Consider the following 19,255-nt stretch of genomic DNA (forward strand, 5'->3'; position numbering starts at 1 on the left):
ACTTTTTCACACTGTCGTCCAACTTCGTGGGCTAACAAAACTTCCAAGATATCCAGGAAGTTATCATAAACTAATTGTATCAACCATTCGTGTATCAATTCCAATAATGCTCAACAGCTAGTCAGAGTGAAAAAAGGAAATTGGTTCCCATACAAATCTCTGTTCATAGGATATCCAAATGAGTCTCCCCAAACTTAATACCTATACTCATATACCAAGCCGATTGAAGCATTATATTTTCATTCGATATTATGGCATGAGTGTCATAAACCTACCATAATATCCATATAATTTTGACTAATAGACATAGAAATATACATGCAAAAATGAACATTACACTTTGTATAATCTCTTCCATTTATTGATTCTGCGTATTTATTCAAACAAATACAATGTAAAGAGGAAAAAGAATGAAAAGTAATAATAAAATCGAAGTACAAAATCTTAAATCTTAAAACAATATTCTAATCCAATACTCATGTAGACGAGAACTTCTATAGTACATTGAATATTTGCCATTAAAAAAAGAAAAAAAAAGTGTTTTGATACATTTTATTTCTAAATCAATAAATTAATTTTTTTTTTAATATAACATATGCTGTGAATAATGGATATGATATATATACTTGATATATATTGAAATAATAATCATTATAAAATCAATCACTTAATGAATATATCAACCAAAGGTCTTCTAAGAGTGAGGAACAAAAGTGCCGACATATCCAAATGCCAGGATGAAGAAAGCAACCGCTTGCATGAATAGGAATATGAAGAAGTAATTTTTCCCATACATAAAATCATAGCAGCCACAAAATACGAGGTAGAATCCAACAAAAAGTTCTGTCATATGAATCCTAATGATTTAACACAAGCAAAATAAGAGGTAAGCAAATTAAGACTTGCAAGTATAGTATATATAATGATTTTTTTTATGTACCAAAAAAAAACCAAGGTAATTAAGTACTCCCTCCGGTCCTTATTATAAGGAACAATTTGAAAAAAACACACATACCAAGAAACCTTATCTTTCTTAATAAAATTCTAAAATTTTACAATCTATTCCAAAACTAACCTTGGTGTATTAATTTATCCTTAGGGAATATATCACTCTAATTAATGCATAACTTTGGAATGGATACAATTTAATAAGGGTAAAAATGGAATTGTAAGAATAAATTTAATGATTGTTTCTTATAAAAAGGACCAAATTTTTTTTCCAAATTGTTCCTTATAAAAAGGACCGGAGGGAGTACTTAATTATCACTATTAAAACGAAATATTAATATAAATACTTCACTCAGTCCCCAATAGAGTTAAAAAAAATTGTATTTAAAAATTAATAAAAACGTACCACTTTTTTTATTTGATAATTTTTTAGAAACGAAAATATTGACAAAATTATATGGATCGACCAGGGATTAGGTTGAATAATATTTTATCCATTTTATACCTGTCTCCAATGTTAAATCGATGTCTGTTGAGTACTTTAGTACCACCAACTTTATCCTTAAGCGCATCTCCAAGCTTTTCTGTGACAACCCATTCATTCACTCTAGTAGCCTCTAGTAGACCAATAATTGTTGCCTTTGTTCGATGTAGAGACATGGTATTTTCAAAGAGAACCCAAAATACAAGTAAATAGAATGACCTAAAAAAATATTAAAAAATTTGAGTAATTGTGTCAAGGTTCTTTATGTAATAGAACTCTATGGAGGATCAAAACTCTAATTGAGCTATATATATATATATATATATATATATATCAAGTTTTTAAATCTATTAAACAATTAAACAACAATTTCATTTTCTTTACCAGAGCTCATCTAGGTTTCACATTTGGTTCTTAAAATTAAACAATACTATTTATGTAATAAACTATGTAATTGTTTTATACTAATATTTTTCGAATTAATTTATATGCACTGATAATTGTTAATTTTATACTAGAAGTTTGTTCTCTTGAATCCAATAAAATCTAGGTTTCCCCTTCTTCACTATGTAATTATTATATGATGATGATGATGATTTGGTCAAAAAAAAAAATTATTTTATGATGATGGTGAGTTTGGTTTTGTGTTAAGATGGTGTAGTTGGATTTAGGAGTGTGTGTTTTGTGGCAACCTTTCAGTGCTAATAATGGGAGTTCAATGAAAGAGATTAATATCTAAAGAGGTTTGAAATAAGGGATGTGCAGAGCTACAGAAATCCTAACTAAATTGAGGAGCTTAAGACAAAAATCCTAACTAAATTGTTATTGAAATATGTTTGTTCAACCCAAATATGATTTTGAGATGCATGTGTGACTGTGAAACCAAATATATACTAAAGCAAATATAATAAAGGAAAAATAAGATAAGTAATGACCTTGGAGTTCCAACAGCTTTCAAAAGGGTGACCATGCAAGGGATATAAACACAACTCCATTTAGGGACAACAACCTCAGGCACCATAACAGTTGCAGGTAACACAATGCAATAAAACATAAATGTGTTTATGTGGACCACAATCTTCGCAACAAAGAAAAAACTGTAAACAACGTGGAACTTCTTCCATAAAGACACTTTCTGCAATAAACAAATTAAACAAGCACATGAATAAATTAAATTATTATGAGTCAGTGTATTCATCAAGTGATCAACCAATTACCTTATTTGTGAAAATCTCGATAACTACTTTCCTGAAAAGATTGGCCGGCCCACATGACCATCTGTGTTGTTGGTACCTATAGGCCTTTAAAGTACTTGGCAATTCGCTTTTGACCTATATAGTTTGGCACCAATATAATGTAACACATCTAACTCAAATTAATGTTTGATAACATGTAAAACATATGATTAATTTTGAGAATGAATTAACAAAACAAAACCTGTACGTGGGACAGAAATAAGAATTTCCATCCTTTGAGACTAGCACGTACAGCCAAATCCATATCTTCCACTGTGGTCCTATCTTTCCACCCACCGGCTTCATTTAGTGCCGAAATTCTCCACACACCCGCAGTTCCTGTGTCATTTAATTTACAAGACCACACACATTTGCTGAATGTAAATTATTAACTATGCATAAAATTTGTTAGTAATTAACTTGTTTTAGTTTAGAGTTAGTTATGTTGGTTATCATTGATAGTTTTTTTCTTGATTTTTATATGCGATTTATATGTATAAATAGAGTCCATTGAATTCATTGTAATACAATTTGATCATATTATTTGTTCATATATTTCTCTAGTTTTCTTTCTCATAAATGAGTTCTATTAAAAATTGTAATGTACGTGGTATCAGAGCGATAATTATTCTAATACATTTTTTTTAAAAAATTTCTTGAGAAAATTATAATTTAAATTTATTCTTCTCTATAAATTCATGATCCCTATTGCATTAAGAAGCAGCATCAGGGTTGAAGCCACTCAATAGTGTTCCTTGCATTGATGTTTTTTCTAATCGTTTTATTAACAATATCGAAATTCAAGGGTGGTGCACTAGCCCCCTCACAGCCGCACCACCTTCTTTCCCGTTTTGAAGTAGCTGTACTCGTTTTGGGTCTTTCAACCATTGTCGGCGCCGCCGTGGTGGTCGGTTCTGATTGCCTCTGCTCGCATCGTTGTGCTTCTGGTGTTTCAGATCTGGTTTTGCACCGCTGCAGCTGCCTTTCTTTCGGCGGTGGTTGTTGGTGTTTCCAACCTGTTTTGCACCGTTGCAGATCCGTTTCAATCATCGGTTCTGGTGGCCTTCGTATTCCTTACTCCTGCTTCTTTGATCGAGTTTGTTGGATGTGATGGTGTGCGCCGGTGTTTTCGGGTTTGGTGGTTGTCTGCTGCTTCGACGGTTCTGTTTTTTTTTTGTGTACCGTTTATCTACGTATTGTTTGTTTTAATTTTTTTTTATGTTTTTGTTCTTTGTTCTTGACCAGAGATTGGGTGGTAATAGTTATGGTCTCTTTTGCGGTAATTTGGTTTCGTAAATCCAAAAGGATTGTTGGTTCTATTTACCCGAAAGGGTTGTGTGGTTTCTTAAGTGTTGGACTCATCCCTCGATTTGGGTTACAACACGTCCTTGGTTTCCGGTTGTTTTGGTTTTCTTGTGCTCTTGTTTCTCTGATTATCCCAGGTCTGCTGAGATCTGCTGGTCTCAAGACGTCAAGTCTACCTTCAATCTGACACCGTCTTCTTATCCGTCTCAGTCCTTGTGGCTGTTTGGATTGCTTTGCTCGAAAGAGCTTTTATGCCTGTTGCTTTATTCAGGGGGTTGTTGGTACGTGAATCCTTTCCGTGTTGGCGGATGATCCATTCGCCAGTCTCGGACCCTTTTATTATCCTTGCTGATTTTCGCTTTTCATCTTTTTTGTAACTTGGTTTTGCGCCCGTACGCGGGTTTGCTGGGTTGCACTCGTGATGAGTGCATTTTGTTAGGATTGATTAGGGTAGTTTCACCTAGTACGTATGATCACAATGTATTCTCGTTTGGGTTGTAACTGGGTTAGGTCTAATGTCCCCCAATTTTTATATTTTTTTTTATTTAATATATTTTCACTTTTGCTTAAAAAAGAAATTAATAATTCAAAGGCTCAAGCATATGTAAAGCTTCTCAAGAACACTTTCTAAAAAAATAAACTTCTCCAGAACTCAAAATTTGGTGTTCTTCAATTATTTTTTTTAGTTTAATTGACAATATCCTTCTTTTTTTGTTTTCACCTTCTGGTTCCTAGGGGAAGGGGGCCCTAGTAGTCCAAAGTTCGGGGCGAGTTCTGGCATCAAGTGGTTCCAGTCCCCTCCCAAATGCAGTTGCAGGGGATCGAACCGTGGTCTTCCCTACCAAGTTTAGCGCCAATCACCACTGAACCAACTAACATTTGGTTAATTGACAATATTCTATCCATAAGGATAATGGATGGTTAAACAAAATGCATTCTTTTTAGCCTAATCGACATTCTAGCTTATGGATCTTTTATTTCTCTTAATTTAATTAGAGATATTTTTGTGAAAATTTAACTAAGAAAACACAAGAATTAAGAAAAAGTTGTTTTTTAATTAAATTTGTCAATAACGTATTTTTTTCCAAAACTACCCTTCAATTATTAAGAGAGAGAAATAGTAATCTTTTATTTCTCTTAATTTACCTAGAGATATTTTTGTGAAAATTTAATTAATATACTTTAAACTTTGAAAAAAATCTTATAAAATGGGACAACAAAATTTTGTAAAAATGTGTTATATATTAGAACGGAGGTAGTAGTGTTTAATACTATGTCTTGTTATTTTTGAAAAGGAAAATATATGAAATTGGTTTTGATATGAGATGAGATTACCGTTGAAGCCAAAGAAAGCATAAGTGGAAGACCCCACTTCTTGTTCAACCTTAAAATGGTAATCAAGTGACATCTGTTGCATCCTTGTCATCAAACATTCACCCGCATTCACTAAAAACAAATGAAAAAAGAAAACACGCATTATGTGTCACTTCCAACCCATTTAGGAATTTATGTTATTGTGTATGCACACCAATGTGTGTGTGTATATATATGTGTGTGTATACTTTACTCTACCTAAAAATATTAATGTGTAACTTAGCAAACGTACATCCCATTGTTTTTTACTAAAAATCCAAGTGTTTTTTTTTTTTTAAAAAAAATAACTATTTAAATAAGTGGGTAGTTATTATGTAATTTATAGCTTCATGGTTTTCAAATACTCTACTTTCTATGGGATCTAGGATTTTCAAAAAAAATTCCTGCGAAAAATATGCAAGAAACAATATATATATATATTCTTTTATCGAACCTTGTTTGATACGGCTATACCTTTGAATGTAGTTTATAGTTTCCTACATACTACTAGTATGTTAGCACGAGCACGAAATTATTTTCTTTTTAAATATTATTTATGTGTTTATTTTAAAATATTATTTGAGTGATTTAATTTAAAATTCTACAATTTTTACATGATATAAAGGTTAAATGATGTTACAGGATAGAGCAAGACGGGGAGTATTTCTTCGTTTTTATTCTACACTATTACGTGATTTTTTATCTCGTATTCATCCTTCGAACTATATAGGACCTTATAAATATAAAATAATATTTTATAAACTCTATTTTTTTAATACATATGTATCACTCTATTTTGACTCTTATTTCCATTCTCAAATGAAAATATTCTCTGATTTTTCATGGCCTTAAGATTTTTTTTTGGAGCGTGGTTTTTCATAAAACTAAAATATACATGATACTTTGATTGCGATAAATCTCCTCAAGGATGGTTGTCCATTCTCAAATGAAAATATGCTCTGATTTTTCATGGCTTTAAAAAAAATTAGGAGTGTGGTTTTCCATAAAACTAAAATATACCATGATACTTTGATTACGATAAATCTCTTCAAGGATGGTTGTCCACTAAAAATCCAATATTATTTATTTGTTTATGTGTTTTTTTTTCTTTTGAAGCTTGTCCATGTCATTTTTCATTTTATATTATTTAGAAGGTTGTCTATGTTTTTTTTTTCAATTGTTTATGAGATATTTGTTTTTAGTTAATTTATTTAAGTATGAAAATTTGATGTATGTTGAAGAATGTTACAGGGGCATAGTTGAGTGAGAAGTACCGTACTCACATGTTTCCCGTTCAACAAAACTGAGAGATTGTCTCTTTGTTCTTTTTTCTTTTGAGTGTTGTCTATGTCCTTTTTAATTTTATAATATTTAGAAGGTTGTCTATATTTTTTTTGCAATTGTTTGTGAGGTTGATTTTATTTAATTTATTTGTGTATATGTTTAAAGATGTTACGAGGGAATAGTGGGGTGGGTACTACTCCTATGTTCCATGTTCAACAACACTAAGAGATTCTCTCTCTAGTCTCTATTTTTTTTTCTTTTGAATGTGGTCATTGTCGTTTTTTATTATATATTATTTCTAGAAGGTTGTCTATTTTTTCATTTGTTTATGAAATTGATTTAATTTAATTTATCTGTGTATGAAAATACGATGTATGTTTAATGATGTTATAGAGGAATAGTGCGGTGTGAAGTACTCTCCCGTTCTCCCTTTCAACAACACTCGGTGATTCTCTCTCTCTCTCTCTCTCTCTCTCTCTCTCTCTCTCTCTCTCTCTTCTTTTTCTTTTGAAGTTTGTCTATATCTTTTTTCATTTTATATTATTTAGAAGGTTTGTATATGTTTTATTTTTTTCTTTTCAGTTGTTTATATGAGATTGATTGACTTTATTTAATTTATTTGAGTATGAAAATAAAATATATGTTTACGGATGTTACAAAAGCATAAAAGGGTGAGTAGTACTCCCCTATTCCCCGTTCAATAACAGTGAGAGAATCTCTCTCTCTCTCTCTCTCTCTCTCTCTCTCTCTCTCTATCTCTCGTCTCCATCTCCCAGGACAGGGACTCCATCAATAAAAGGTAATTGTAAATTTTGTACTATTAATTATTCAAATTAATATTAATATACTTTGACCTTTCTTGTTCTCAATTTTTTTTGTCATTGTACCATAAAGAAGCAATTGTTACGTTTGAGCGTCAAATAGGAAAAATCTACATATGTATCCCCACTCACATTGATAAATTAACATCCCTAAAAAACTCTGGTCGAAGATTTATGAAAATTTAAAATTGGAATTATAAAAAATAACTATATATATTAAAAAAATTATATTAATTTTATTTTAGTTTTCCCATATATTTCATCAGTGAGGTAATTCAAATAAAAGTGTGTTGGACATAAAATATTGATAACTCTCGTATTCGGAATTCAAATTTTAATTAGTCAAGGTGTATTTTTAATAGTGGGGTGGTGATGACAGTCAATTATATGATATTTTTAGTAGTAGTTTAGGGTAGTTTTAATAGCAGTTGAAGCCCAAAAGCAAGCAAATACCTGAAAAAGGGAAGTTACTTGGCCCAGAAGCAAGAAAAGTGGAAAAAGCAACAAAAAAGGGCAAAAATGTAATAAACAGCGCGCACCATCATACCCACGATAAGATCCGGCGTGGCGCGATGAGAAGGCGGATTAAATTGAAGAAAATCTGCAACAAATCTTTCTCACCGTACCACGATGACTTGTCATCGTGGCACGATGATGACGGCAAAAGCACGCAGAAAATCTTGAGGAAATCTTCTATCGTACCACGATATGATCCATCGTGGCCACTATAAGGCAAAATTACACGCCATCGTGGCCACGATGGGTGCAGTGGACGCGCACAAAAGCCCAAAACCCAACTGAAAAACTATAAATAGAGCCCTCCTCCTCCACTATTATTCTTTCAGAAATATTCAGAGACATTGAATATTCACTCTAGAGTTAGGAGAACTCTAAGGAGGAGGCAAGGAGGCCAAGGAACTCCAAGGCCAATAAGGTTCTTTTCTTTCTGTCTTTGTAATTAATTTTTCCTAGGTTAGGTGGGGTCGAGGAACTCCCTTACGAATACTTGGTTTTGTATAATTTGGGTATAAATTCAATTGTTTCTACTTTCAAACTCTTTTATCATCTGGTTTTAAATTTATTTTAATACTGATCACATTAGAATAAAATATAAGGACCTAGTGGATATTGCATAGGAAACGAAGCTAGTAATCCCGAACGAAGGACGTTGTGCTATGGCCAAGATAAGACCATTAAATTTTGTGTCTGAGGTCTTAGTATAGGATTAGAACGAACGATAATTTCTACCTGAGGAAGAGTTAGGACTAGTTAGAGGCATACATGATAGCTTGTGACACATGGAGCCTTAAAGGTAATGATACCAACGTTTGTAACAAAAAAGTGGAACCGGCGGCAAGGATATTTAAGCAAAGTAAGGGTAACCACTAACTAGGCTCTAAACAGTTTGTAATAGAAATAGGGAACGAGTGCTTCTGAACCTATTTTTAATAGTCTAATTCTTGATAGAGGAAAACAAGGGAATAACCACCAAGCAGGAGTAAGGGAGGGATCCGACCACACTTGACCATCCCGCGTGGACACACACGCACCATTTACTTTTACAGTCATTTACTTTCTTGCAATTTACTTTTCTGCTCTTTAATTATTGCAATTTACTTTTACCCGCACAACTATCTCCAAACACCAAAGCGAATGCAAATGTATTCCTAAGTGAAACTAGTAATTTTGGCACAATCCCTATGGAGAACGATAAACCTATCACTTTATTACTTGGTAGCGATTCTGTGCACTTGCAGAACCACCGTCAAGTTTTTGGCGCCGTTGTCAGGGATTGTGTTTACAAAGTCATTAGCGTAGTTTAGGAATTGTACATATTTCAAAAAAATAATATACAAAAAAATCAAAAAAAGTTTAAAAATCCGTTCTTGCAAAAATTAAACTAACAGACGATTCTGACTAGGCAAGATATGGTGGTACTTAAGTGATCCTAGAGATTCTTACCTGGGAATCCCTGTGGTTGAATCTTTGCGTATAAGAACAACCAAAAATACTTAAAATTATGTTGCTAAAGGTATCTTCTTTAGTGTATGCAGGAAACATATCCTGAAATCGTCGAATACGATCCTGAACCAGAAAGAACCCTAAGAAAGAACCTAAGAGCAAAGAAAAATAGGGAAGCTATGGCAGCCCAACCTAGAAGGACGTTGGGAGACTACTGCAAGAGATCCGACACGGAGCAAATATCTCTTGGTTTCCAACTAGCTGACCCGGTCAACTTTGACATCAAGGGTAACGTCCTAGCATGATTACGGGAGAACCAGTTCGATGGGAGAGCTAACAGAGACCCATGGGACCATCTCACTCAGTTCTCCGAGATCTGCTGATTACAGCCAATTATATGATGTTTTTAGTAGTAGATTAGAGTAGTTTTTATTGTAATTAAAGACCAAAAGCAAGCAAATATCGGGAAAAGTGAAGACACATAAAGATTAACGACATATAAAAAAGACGCAAACCGTTAATTTTGATGTATCTCAATAACATATCAAATGATTTTGGATTTGTCTGAAGTTTTACATAAATAATCTATATGATATAAACTTTCAATCCAACGGTGAATTTTATAAAATTTATATCGATAAAAAAGTTATTGAGAGGTGTAACATTTGGTGTGAAACTAGTTGGTATCATTTGATCCTGTATATTTATATATTAGAGAAGCTGTAATGACACCTAAGCAATCTCTATTGAGAATGAAAAATGCTAACTAATATCCCCGTAACACTATTTAAGCATTCAATTTTTTAAAAAAAAAATTATTCAAAAATTTAAATATATCAAATTTTTTTTGACTTAGAAATATATCAATTCTTAATACATTGACTTCAAATATTTTCATAAAAATTTACTACCCCTAAATATAAAATACTGTTGAGAAAATTACGGAGATTAAGAAATTGGTTTGTGACATTAAATATATTTTTTTATAAATGGTTTGTGTATTATGCAAGAGGTCTTAAGTTCGATACTCTCTGGCTTCATTGTAACAAAAAAAAAAATAACTAATGTTTTTTCTAAAGTATTTATTACAAATTATAAAAAAAAAAGTTCCGCTAACATATGTGTCCTACCTAAGGGCACATTTTAAGGTTCATTTAATTAACTAATATCCCACTTAATTAACTTCAAAAATAGGAATGATCAACTTTATTAATTAAAATATAAGGTTCATATTTATTACCCATTTAAAAGAATTGGAAAGACAAAATATGATACTGCTGCCAAATACTTAATGTATGATCACACGCCTGGTCAAATTTTATTAACTTTATTAATTAAAAGATATGGTCCATTATATATTTTTTTTTCAAACCTTTTTTCCATAACAATCATGGCTTTTTTGAGATCTTTAATATTCACTCCCTCCGTCCTAAAATATAATCAAAAGTTGAATTTAATTTCAATTCTTCGGTTAAAAGTTTAGGTGCAGTTTTTTATTTAAGTTTTTATTTTTTTTGGATTTAATTAAACATTTAAGTTTTTTTTGTTTGGTGAATAGAACCGAGTATTATAGTATTATGTGTTAACAATTGTTAATGATATTTTAGCTTTTGAATTGCTAATATGTTTTAGAATTTTATAATTTAATTTTTTTTTTAGCTTAAACAAAAGGTTTGACAAAAAAAAAAGCATTCTAGCAAAAAAAAATTTACCAAGCACGTGAACATACATCAAGTATTTGGCAGCATAATCATATTTTGCCTTTTCAATTTTTTTAAATGGATAATAAATATAATTGACCATATCTTTTAATTAATAAAATTGATCATTGCTATTTTTGAAGATAATTAAGTGAAATATTAGTTAATTAAATGCACCTTAAAATGTGTTCTTAGAGCACATGTTAGATTTGTCTTCAAGCAAAAGCATTTGCCTAAAACAAATACACATTAATTAAGAATATGTTGATAAAGAAATAATTAATAGTCTTAAAAAGTTGAAAGGAATCTTAAAAAAGGAAAAAGATCTTATAGTTAGAAACGAAGTTAATATTCTCCTAATATTATTTAAGATACTGAGTGTCCCGAAAACGAGTTTGGATTCTCTAAAGTCATAGTTTCCTAAATTTCCTACATTTAGGCAAAACTATAGGATATTTTAGTCTTTGCAACATATATAAATGCTAGAGCTGGGTACGCGGGCTAGCCCACCCCGTTTAACCCGCCCCACATAAACCCGCATATTAAACGGGGCGAACAAGCCCGTCGGCAAATATAAACGAGTTATAATATTAAGTCCGAGTCCGGTCCGCATAAGCCCGCGGGTTAAACGGTTAACCCGCAGACTATTACCAACAAAAAAAAAAAAAAAAAATCACTTTTTTCAAAAAATAAACTAAATTAGTAAAATATTGATATAATGAAAGCTTAAAAAAATATATTATTAATAATTTTATGTTATAACATATAAATTGTAACTAACAAATAAAAATAAATAAAGTTTGTGATATCGTTGAATTTATCTATCTTCTCTTTGGAAGTAATGCAACTAAAATCAAACTCAACTGATTCTTATCGTCATTTTTGTACTGTCCATTTTAGTGAGAAAAACTTTTTACATGTACCCAAAAAAGCATATAAAGATTAACATATTCAACTTAACTAAATCACATCAAGATAACCAAATTATTCAAAACATAATAGCGGAAAATACCCCAAGAAAAATAACTACTCATTTGGACATGTATCTTTTAAATACTAGCAAATGTATATACAGCTAAGACAAAGTAATAGATAGTGAAAAAGAACAAAATATTATAAGTAGAAGAACATGCTTGAATCCTGATGTTTTGTGTTGTTGTCTACTTGATTAAAATTGGAGTGTGTTGTTGCTTTTTATAATTAGGGTTTAGACTGAGTTTTTTTTTTTTTTGTGGTTAAAAAAGTTGAATTTGGACATGAACCAAATTATTTATATCTGATAAATTTTGTAATTAATTATATAAAAAAAAGAAGGCGGGCCATGGGCTAACCCGCGAACCCGCGGTTTTAACGGTCCAACCCACACGGGCAAAAATGTAAACGGGCCAAAAAAAATTGGTCTTAAGTCCGTGCGGGCTGCGGGTTAAACGGGTCGGCCTGCGGACCTTGGTCCGTATACCCGGCTCTAATAAATGCACATAGATATGCAATATTTTCTCTTTCTTAGTTCATTTTCACTTGGATGTAGGAATGGGTAGGGTAAAAACCCGCATTTTGGGTACGGGCACGAGTATGGGTAATTACCCGCAAAACTCAATGGGTATGGGTGCGGGTACCTTAGTACCCACCCCGCCCCATACCCGCATAATATATATATTTTTTTTTTTGTACATCCGCATAATATATATTTATTTATTTTATATATATTATTATATAATTACATATGTATATCAATGTTAAAAAATACAACACTATTAAACTATTACAAATTTTTAATAAAAAAATTTATTTATAACATAATACAAATACAATGTGAATATGTCAAGAAAGAAATGAACTTTAACATGAGGTTAGTAAAATTTTTGTTTATAATTTTGACGAGGCAACATTAAAATCTTTTAAAAAAAATTAATTATATTAAAACGATATGATATTTTATAATTGATCAATTTATTTTTAGTAAAATTGCGGGTAACGGATACGGGTATGGGTACCTAGGTACCCATAGGGTATGGGGACGGGTACAAAGGTTGTTACCCACGCGTGTATGGGGATGGGTACAGATATTTTTTTAAACAGCGGGTATGGGGATGAGTACTATAGTACCCTACCATACCCTACCCATTGTCATCCCTACTTGGATGTGAATGAATTTAGGAAAAACAAAATTAGAGAATCCAAATCCCCTGACACATTAGCAAGAAGGTGTACATGTGTTGGATTGGGTTGAGTTTAGCCAAAACCAAGACCCAAACCATGTAGGACACACCGGATTGGGTCGACTAAAATAACCACCCACTTTAGTATTGGGCCGGGTTGGGTAAACCCACTCATTTTCGAGTTGGATTGAGCGGGTTGTGGGTTACCCATATTTTTTATTTATTTTAAATATTAAATAACTAAATGATGAATCATCGTAATTTTTTAATAAAAATATCAATTTTTCTTAAAAAATAGTAACATATTTTCACTACTTTTTTAGCTCATAAAATGATAATATCAACACCATATTTTTTTCATAAAAATAACGTATTTTCACTATTTTCAAATAATGATATTTTTTAACACCACTACTTTTAAATGACAAAAAGAAGTCAACGAGTGGAGACTCGAAGGAGATGATGAGACAATGCGTTAAAACTGTGATGTACGGGAAAGTAATACGTTTTGTCGTTTGAAATAAACATGCATACAACTTATTTTGAAAATTGGAGTATTGAACTTGTTGCTTTTCTTTTTTAATGAAGAAAAATCTTTGATATTTATATGAAAAATATTTTAAAAAATCATAACACTACCGATTCAGTGGATCGGTGGATTTTTGGGTCTGAGTTGGATTTTGCCCGAAATCCGATTTTTTTTAAGGATTTTTCATTTTAAAATTCATACTCACCCAATAACCCGACCTAACCCACTTTTTTGAGTTGGATTAAGTTTGTTTAACCGGATCGATTGGGTTTACCCAATCCATGGGTGAGATTGAAACTCTCTTCTTCTCTATGCCACACGGAACAATCGTGAGAACCATAACTCACCAAAAAAAAAAAAAATCGTGAGAACCATCAACAACAGCAACCTGATTTCCATCTTGCTTCACCTTCTCTCTTTGCCTTCTTGCCGTCGCCGGAGCGCCGCCACCGTCACGAACAACCCCAATGTTGTCGCTATTATTCGTAGTCAACCTATAATTGATTTTCAAAACTGCAATTTCTGTTTTGTTTTATTTTTGGAAAATGTGCAATTTCTGTTTTTAATTTTGCAAAAACAATTCCAAAATTTGTTGCTGAAGCTTTTTAAGATGGACTCCCTTGTCTCAAGCCAAGTTTTCAAAACCAGGTTTATAGATTGGTTTTCAAAATCCAATCTCACAAAACAAGGAAAGAAACGAATTGAACCTTGCAGCAATCATTCAATTGAACAATTCCAACAATTGAACCTAATCAATCATTCTCAAAGTTTTGATGGAGAGAAATTGCAGATGAACAAGAATATAAACACAGCGGCGGTGAAGCTTTGGCATGGTGGTGGCTGTTGAATGAAAGCTGAGAAGATTTCGGGTCCGTTTCATCAGCAAAATATAAATACTGGACAGAACAGTACAGGACAGTACAAGACAGAACAGCACAAGACAAACGTTTAAGGTATTGAACAAATTTTGTGTTGTACGATGTTTGGTGGAAAAAAGCTTATTTTGGTATTTTAGACAACTTGTGTTGAGGACAAAAAGTTGTCCCGTGGTTCTGTGGGGGACAAGAATTTCAAGTTTTGTCTTGTCCCTTGGCCCCCAGTTTGTCCAGTACCAGGAACAGTTTTAAAATCAAACACAATACAGCAGAAATTGTCCTGTCCAGTCCCTTATTTTTTAGCAGATCAAACGCACAACGTAATAGAGAAGAAGAGAGTTTTAATCTCACCCATTGAAATTTGTAATTGCCACGTGTCATTCATTCATAAAGAAACTGGAGTGAAATGAAGATAAGGAAATTGAGTGTATCTTAATTGGATGGCGGAGAATGCGGTGTCACTTTTCACTAGCCTACTTGCTTGGATTGAGATTGGAGACAGCCGTTAAAGCACCAAGTGGGACCTACCTAACCCATACACCAAACGCGAACATAAACATGTGTGTTTTTTTTTATTAGAATTAGAATTTCACTTTTAAGAAGCTAGGCGTGAATCACGTGATTATTTATTTTTATTTTTTAAAAAAAATGTTAATACTACTTATAGTAGTATAAGAGGCGTGAATCACGGGTGGGTGACATCACCATATCTTCACAAAATGGAATTTTCGAACTCTAATAAAATCATATTCATAATGCCCCATGCTCAAATGATAATTATCATGGATATTATTGAAGTGATTGGAGTTCAAAATTAGAATTCCACACTTTTTTTTTGACAACAGAATTCCACACATTTGAAACCTATAAATGTGTGAGAGCAAAAAAAAAAAACAAAATCATATTCATAATAATATTTACAAACATGCATAACCGATCTTATTGGTTTTAAATTTTGGTCGTATATGGAGTAACAGTTGTAGTTACTACCCATTGCATATATTTTAGTTGTTTTGATGCGCATTGATGCTATTATTATGTGAAATAATCTAAAATTCAATTATTTGCTCTATAAATAATATATGAGAGATACTTAAAATAGATATGTAGGTTGAGATTTGTGGCTTTGCATTTTTAATTTTCAACAAAAAGATAGAATGAATATGATTGAAATTTTCTAATGTGGTCGTGATGTGGATATAAACATGATTAATGATCGTACTACAATAGCGGTGTAATGTTGTTGTAGAGGTTGCCATGTCGGCAATATCGTAGTAGCGTTGGTGTCGGGGTCCAACACTAAATTTAGAGGCTAAATGAGTGTTTTCTAGTAGTGAATTGTGGCCGCAATTGCCTATATATGAGCTTCATTCAATTTCTCTAATTTTTCAAAATCTTAACAATTTGCGCATATGTGAGCTTAATAGATGAAGCTAATGCAATTCTAGAAGGGGAAAAAATTACCAAATTTCCAGCGAGCTTGAACAAGACCAATTTCAGGATTATTGACAAGGAAAGGGATGGTTTGGTAGAGAAAATCAGGTTCTGGTTGAAAATCAGCATCAAAGATGGCAACATAATCACATTGCATGACATAGCTATGCTTTATTCCCTCCTTTAAAGCTCCTGCTTTGTACCCATCTCTGTTGTCCCTCACTTCATATTTTATGTTAACACCTTTGCTTTCCCATTTACGGCATTCCACTTGCACCAACTCCTGAAAATATTTTTGTTGAACGGTTTTTTATTGTTTATAAATATTTCAAATTTCATTTTTAGCCTATTTAAATATTTTTGTCACGACTTTTGGTCCATGTTTTTATGTCAACTCATGTGTATCTTATTTGAGACCAAAATTTCCTCAAATGTTTTAGAAAAATTTAAAATAAAATTAAGAATATATATCAGTCGTGATGTAAGAAAAGTCTAACCAAATATTATTTTTACAAAGGATCGAACTCGAGTTTTCCTAAATAATTTTATAGCATATATAGATACCTTGATTGTTGGGTCAGTTGAATCATCAAGGATTTGTATGATGATTCTATGAGAAGGCCATGAGAGTCCACATGCAGCACCAATTGATAGTTGATAAACCTGCATTTATTAGAACCATAGATATATATATAAGGGTCTTGTTAACATGTGCATATAAGGCACATGATAAAATATCTTAATATAAAAATTTAATATTTAATGATATAAGACATTTAATGCTTGAAAAGTTAAAAATGCACAAATTCTAAGGTATAATTTCTATTTTTACTACCTTAACATGTGCCATATATGCACATGTTAACATTCTCCTATATATAAATGGATTGGCATATGGTATTGGGTTCGGACTTTGAAGTGTTGTTATCTTAAAGTCTGAGGTTTGATTTTCCCTGGTGCCAATTTCAGTAAGTTAATTTATACAAAACAAAAAAAACTTTGATTTTAAATGCGACCTCATAAGTGGACGGTAAGATTAGTCCCCTTTTAGTCCGTCCTTATACCGGATACCGAATTTTCAAAAACAAGAGTATATATAAATGGGAAATTTAAAGAGAGAGATGTGTTTTTATAAGTAAGAGTTCACTTTTCACATTCATTAAATAATAATTGATGTATTTATTCATAATATAAATTAAATACATCAATTATTCGATAAATCTAAAAAGTGATTTTTTTTATAAAAAAATTGTGGCCATAGAGTAAAGTTGAAAAATCAGCATTGAACATTCACCTCTCCTTCATTGTACATTGGAATTTGGACAAGAACCATTGGATAATTAGAGTTACCCAATTCAACATCATCATCCTTAATAGTCTCCCATTTATAACGCTTCTCTGGTTTTCTACCACACAACTTCACAAAACAAATGACAACTCCCATGAAAACTTTCTCAGCAAAATCCATCAATAACATGCATAGGCACAGAAACACTGCCACTGTCAGTATTGGTACGACCAAACCTTCTCTCATATGCTTCCAAACAAACTCAAGTTGCATGACAACTCCTTCACTTGCTACTTGAAATGCCTCCATAAAGAACATTCTTTATTGCCACAAATTGAAAAAGTGTTGTTGAAACTTGAAAGAACACTAGTAGAAGGATAAGGCTTTTCAGAAAGAAAAATACTATAGTAAAAGGATAAGGGACTATGGTGCACATAAATATATTTGTTACTTAGTACATTACATGCATGGTTTGCACATTAAATATTAATGAATTTGTTACTCGGAAAATTAGAAGGACAATTTATTGTAGGACACACTGCATGTGGTTTCCGGCCAAAATTAAATAAATTTACCACATGCTTGCAAGTTGTCATATGTTTTTAGATCTCACTTTCCAACTATTATACTCCCTCCGGTCCTTTTTATAAGGAACACTTAGGGCAAAAAATTTGGTCTTTTTTATAAGAAACTTTGACCAATTTTCAAATGTTTTAAATGTTCAATTTCACTTATGCCCTTATTTATTATGAGAGAGAATTTAAAAATAAGTAAGTTAGTTGAATAAAGAGTAATTAAATAAGGGTATACATGGAATAAATTTAAATTTATAAGTGTATTAAATGAAAATAACTATGTTAAATGTGCTTCATTGGTCTGTGTGATTTTTTCAAAGTGTTCCTTATAAAAAAGACCGGAGGGAGTAATTACTAACTCTTCGTGATAAAATATAGGGTTCCGCTAATATGTGCCCTAAGGGCACATTTTAAGGTTCATTTAATTAACTGATATCTCATTTAATTTACTTCAAAAATAGCAATAATCATCTTTATTAATTTAAAGATATGGTTCACTATATTTATTATCCATCTTAAAAAATGCATAGACAAAAATATGATACTTGCCAAATATGGATGACGTGCTTGGTAAAAAAAAAATCTACAAAACTTTTTTCTTTGTCAAACCTTTTTTTTAAGTTGAAAAAATAATTAAATTATAGTAAGTATTATAAAATTCTAAAATATATTAGCAATTCAAAAGCTAAAATAGTACTAACAATCATTACCATTACAACATAATACTATAATACTCGATCTTGTTCACCGAAAAAGAAAAAAAAACAAAAAACACAAGTTAGCATAAATGAAGTATTATCGGGAGTACTATAAGCTTGATTGTTAACAAACCAAAAAAATTGGATGCATATAATTGTGGTCATATTACCAATAACGTGATCATAAATCAAATTTGGCAGCATATTATATTTTATCTTTCCAATTCTTTTAAATGGGTAATAAATATAGTGACAATATATTTTAATTAATAAAGTTGATTATTACTATTTTTGAAGTAAATTAAATGAGATATTAGTTAATTAAATGCACCTTAAAATGTGCCCTTAGGCACATGTTAGCATTTGCCTAAAATATAAGCAAAATTTCACTTCTCAGATGCATTACATAATCGATATATCAGGTTCATTGCATCATCACGGAGGGAGTATTTGTGTTCATGCATTTAGAATATCGATATAGTAGTTCGATTAAAATCAGACAGTGTAGATTCAATTTCAATATTTTTAATTACAAAATAAAAAATAAAAGATGTATTTTTCTAAACCTTTCAATCAAGATTGAAGGATCGTTGATACCTAAAATG

At 31.6% G+C, this 19,255-nt stretch overlaps 1 protein-coding gene across 4 annotated transcripts; it reads right to left on the bottom strand.

The window, feature by feature from the left end:
• Positions 1–339: 339 nt before the first annotated feature.
• LOC123911699 (glucomannan 4-beta-mannosyltransferase 9-like) lies at positions 340–17,844 on the bottom strand. 4 transcript variants are annotated; one of them, XM_045963172.1, is made up of 9 exons: positions 17,384–17,842; positions 16,654–16,752; positions 16,120–16,372; positions 5,308–5,418; positions 2,870–3,006; positions 2,650–2,763; positions 2,368–2,567; positions 1,454–1,651; positions 340–857 (listed from the first exon to the last, which is right to left on the bottom strand). In XM_045963172.1, exons 1-9 carry the CDS (start codon positions 17,693–17,695, stop codon positions 695–697), a joined length of 1,587 nt encoding a protein of 528 aa, XP_045819128.1. In that variant the 5' UTR covers positions 17,696–17,842; the 3' UTR covers positions 340–694. The 4 variants fall into 4 exon arrangements, with proteins under 4 accessions (XP_045819128.1, XP_045819143.1, XP_045819144.1 ...); XM_045963180.1 differs by having other exon boundaries at positions 615–857; positions 2,368–2,510; XM_045963187.1 differs by lacking the exon at positions 5,308–5,418 and having other exon boundaries at positions 370–857; positions 17,384–17,844.
• Between the last annotated feature and the right edge of the window lie 1,411 nt (positions 17,845–19,255).

This window comes from Trifolium pratense, linkage group LG1, assembly GCF_020283565.1.
Source record: "Trifolium pratense cultivar HEN17-A07 linkage group LG1, ARS_RC_1.1, whole genome shotgun sequence".
Taxonomy (NCBI): domain Eukaryota; kingdom Viridiplantae; phylum Streptophyta; class Magnoliopsida; order Fabales; family Fabaceae; genus Trifolium; species Trifolium pratense.

What these genes read in the sequence shown, in the direction of transcription:
- LOC123911699 (XM_045963172.1), bottom strand. Translation starts at nt 17,695, where the DNA reads ATGTTCTTTATGGAGGCATTTCAAGTAGCAAGTGAAGGAGTTGTCATG. An exon ending in CAATGTACAATGAAGGAGAG is followed by an intron (nt 16,753 to 17,383) that starts GTGAATGTTCAA and finishes TAATAAATGCAG; the next exon opens with GTTTATCAACTATCAATTGG. An exon ending in TGCTTTCTTTGGCTTCAACG is followed by an intron (nt 3,007 to 5,307) that starts GTAATCTCATCT and finishes TAAATGACACAG; the next exon opens with GAACTGCGGGTGTGTGGAGA.